The 4,142-nt window shown below is 39.6% G+C and overlaps 1 protein-coding gene across 1 annotated transcript; it reads left to right on the top strand.

Moving 5' to 3' along the window:
- Nucleotides 1-2,137: 2,137 nt before the first annotated feature.
- LOC118993715 (ubiquitin-like) lies at nucleotides 2,138-2,548 on the top strand. The gene has a single exon (XM_037056219.1). The coding sequence runs from the start codon at nucleotides 2,138-2,140 to the stop codon at nucleotides 2,546-2,548; it is 411 nt and encodes a 136-aa protein (XP_036912114.1).
- Nucleotides 2,549-4,142: the final 1,594 nt, after the last annotated feature.

Below are 4,142 nucleotides of genomic sequence, written 5' to 3'. Positions count from 1 at the left end.
ATGGATGAATTTGACAGATATACATTGAACAAAAGAAGCCATGCACAAAAGCACTTCTGTGAAATTAAAATACATGCAAAAGTAATCTATGCTGATAAAAATTGGTTATTTAGGGTGATTGATTTGGAAATATAACAGGGAGTGTTCTATTTTTAAGGATTTTATTTACTCATTTTTAGGGAGAGGGGAAGGGAGGAAGAGAGGAAGAGAACATCTACCAGTTGCCTCTCACACCCCCCCAGCTGGGGACCTGTCCTGCAACCCAGGCATGTGCTGATTGGAAATCAAACCTATGGACTTTTGGTTCACAGGATGACTCCCAATCCACTAAGCCACACTGGTCAGGGCGGGAGTGTTCTGTAGTTGCCATCCACATAATAATCTGAGTGTAACATTCACTGAGCTGTGTACTTAACATTTATGCACAGTACTATAGACATGATGTACTTAATATACTTAATCCATGGATGATAGGGTATGTGTTAACTAAAATTTTCTTGTTTTTCTGTATTCAGGTTAACTTGTATTGCTATAAGTAATTTCTATCTATATTTCAGAAATACTGCCAGTTTCTCAACTTTCAACCCAGCTGAATGTAGGACATATACTTACTAATTACATGATATTCTGTTTCATTAGCAGTTTCTGTTTTTTCTTTTTTTAATATTTTATTTATTTATCTTTAGAGGAGAAGGGAAGGAGAGAAGGAGAGAAATATCAATGTATGGTTGCCTCTCATGAGTTCCCCGCTGGGAACTGGCCTGCAACCCAGACATGTGCCCTGACTGGGAATCGAACCGCTTTCGTGTGGTTCTCAGGCCCGCGCTCAATCCACTGAGCTATACCAGCCAGGGCTGTTTTTTCTTGAAACTTTCCCCAATCTGAACAACCTAAAGAGCATGTAGAATTTTGAATCATCTGAATAAACTCACCTAAGCCAAGGCATCAATCACTTCGAATTTCAAAAATCCATTTGAATGACCAAATATTTCTGCGTCGAAGAGTGTGATTTAAATTACAGCAGAAATGGAAACAAAATTCATGGTAGAGCAATGTGACAGGAAGAAAATGAATCTAATAATATTTTTATCACTTTTCTTGGAAGTACCAAGTTAACATGATTTCCATCTAATGCCTTCATTTCTCGGATGCTCCCACACCCTGAGAAGCTGAGGCAGCGAACGACGCTGGCACGCTTGTTGTAGAAATAAGAGTGTCATGTGCCTTTTGCCTTCACTTAATTGAAGCCTCGTATAGAAACTAGAAAGACAGTAATACCATTCAAGAAGGTTATGAAAAATAGAGTGCTGAATCATATATTAACCTACAGTCCACATTTTAGGGAAAAATAATTGTTTTCGTCAGGTTAGGCTAACATAACCAAGTGCCATAGACCATACACATCAATTCTCTCACAGGTCTGGAGGCTGGAATCCGGGCTCAGGGCTCCAGTATGGTTCAGTTCCCTGCCACGTGGTCCTGCGCTTGTGGAGAGGAAGAGATCTCTCTCTCTCTTCTCATAAGGCCACCAATACTATTAGATTATGACCTCATTTAACCCTCAATTACCTCCTAAAAGTCCTATGTCCAACTATAGCCCTTTGGGGGTTAGGGTTCAACATGAATTATAGGGGGACATAATTCAATTCATAGCAATAATCTAGACATTAAAAGTGGGAACTCTGGAGTTAGTAATCAAGTTCGAATCTCTGATCCACCACTCCCCATACAGCCTGAAACTCTCTCTGATATACTTTTCTCATATGTAAATCAGATAATAGTACTCACCTAATGGAAATACTGTCACATTTAAATGAATGTATATATGATATTCAGAATAGTGCACAACAAATTAAGTTTTTATCAAAACTTAATTGACATATAACTTTGTATTAGTTTTAGGTGTATAACATATTTATATACTGATATGAGCATATATTACTAAATGATTACCACAATCCATCTTCACACAGGTATAACTTTTTCTTGTGATGAGAACTTTGAAGGTCTACTCTCTTAGCAACTTAGCAAATATAGAGTATTGTTAACTGTAGTCACAACACTTGTCACTAATCAGTGTCTTAAGAATCACTGTAAGACCTTTCCAATCTGCCACCTGCAGTACAATCCCAGCAAGATGCAGATTTTCATGGAAACCCTTGCAGGAAAGACCCTCAGTCTCAAGGCTGAGCCCTCAGGTACAATAGAAAATGTAGCGGCCAAGGTCCAGGGTAAGGAAGGAGTTCCTCCTGATTGGCAAAGACTGACCTTTGCTGCCAAGCACCTGGAAGTTGGATGTACTTTGTCTGACTGCAGCATTGGAAAGGTATCCCCTCCTCATCTTGTGTTGAGACTCCAAGGAGGTGCTAAGAAAAGGCAGAAGTCTTATGGCACGGCCAAGAATATGCATAACAGAACGAAGGTTAGGTTGGATGTCCTGAAATACTATGAGGTGGATGAGAAGGACAAAATCACTTGCCTTCATTGGGAGCACCATTCAGGTGAATGTGACGCTGGAGGTGTCATGGCCAGCCACTTGGAAAGATAGTGCTGTGGCAAAACTAAAGCAAACTTGTCAAAGAGGCCGACCTCCTACAGAGGCAATCTCTGATGGAATGTTGGCATGGAGCATTGAGCCTTCTGTTAATTTAATGCCAATAATGAATAATAGGAGAAACACAAAAATCTATAGGCAAATAAAATCAGGTGGGTTTATTTAGCATAAAGGTTTTATTAAGTTAATTCTACTTTAGAGATAATAGTGAGAATACTGGTATCTCCCCCTGAAATCTCTAGGATATTTCTTTTTCCAAAAAAAAGAGGAAATGTCATATGAGGAACTGTGCTGATCTAGAATTTATGCGAATGGTTTATGTTCTAGCATAAGCCCTTACTTAAGAGCAGACACATGTAAAAACACAGTTGTACTAAAAACTTCATTGGGAACCAGAAACCACTTTTGCATAATCTTACTTTATCTCTGCATTTGGCTTTGCAAAGGGGCTTCACTTTATTTTATGATGACATTATGTCATTTTTTGTTGGAGTTAAATATTGATTGACTGGAAGTACTGTCTGAGAAAGACCTGGCTAGAGGCCACAGCAGCATCTCCAAGACATTAAGAATAATTCAGAAAAAGAAGTCGAGGCAATTACTCTGTCGCACGGATAAGGAGACAGCATGGGTCAAAGATTTCGGTGGCCTGTGATTTGCCACAGTCGAACATGCAAGTCAAAAAGAAGTGACCCGTTGTACGTGCCACGTGCCTGCACACAACTATTCACTGGAAAATCCCCTCAGGGTCAGCATGGCAACAGACCTCCCTGGTGCCCTCGGATGGTTTCCTGGAGAAAACTCTTCACTATTTGTTTAACCTCAGGATTTATTTCTTTATTCAGTACATATTTCTAACCTTGGGCCATGGCAGCAAAAGAGCATTCTCCTAGAAATTAGGGGTGGGAGACAGATCAGTGAGAGGGTGAGGGGGAAAGGGAACGGTGAGGAGAAAGTGATGGTGACTGGAAACCTTTAATGCTAACCACCCTTAATATTTTAGAAGTCATTAGAATGACTTTCATTTTGTTTATTTGTGGTAGAATCTTCAGGCTATCAACCAATTAAAATACTATTTTATGCAGTTTCTACCTATCTAATAGACTATGCAAAGAAAAGCCAATATAACGCTATGCAGAGGAGGAATGTTCAAGAAGGACTTGCTCTTGATGTGATGAGCAGGATATCAAGACTCAGAATCATCAAATTACCTCCCTCCACTGGTGTCTGAGGAGCATCCAATTTTGTCCCTATAGTATTGTGCAGTTGCCTACGGGGTTGGGTCAGTTTATTGGCACAGTTTACTCTGTGACTTTACAGTAGCCACTTCATTTGCATAGGTAATGAGAAACTCCACAAGTGCTTACTTAGTATCGTACCGCAAGACGGACTAAGGTCCGGGGCTTATCAAAGGTGTATTAAATCAGAGCACAACTTCAAACAAATGTGCATTAAAACATTTGTAGCGGAGTCAATGTTATTTTTCCACGCTAATGGCTTATCGCTCTAACCATTCTAGTGCTAAAGTCCAGTCCTTGAAATATAATTTTTTTCCAATAAGACTCACTAACCATAATTGTCACATATA

Source organism: Sturnira hondurensis, unplaced genomic scaffold (assembly GCF_014824575.4).
Source record: "Sturnira hondurensis isolate 20B ecotype Veracruz unplaced genomic scaffold, ASM1482457v3 Scaffold0000880, whole genome shotgun sequence".
NCBI lineage: Eukaryota > Metazoa > Chordata > Mammalia > Chiroptera > Phyllostomidae > Sturnira > Sturnira hondurensis.
Note: the sequence above shows the minus strand (reverse complement) of the source record. Positions and strands in the feature narration are given on the sequence as shown.

Bases quoted from the DNA above. Each gene is read 5' to 3' on its own strand.
- LOC118993715 (XM_037056219.1), top strand. From the start codon at position 2,138: ATGCAGATTTTCATGGAAACCCTTGCAGGAAAGACCCTCAGTCTCAAG.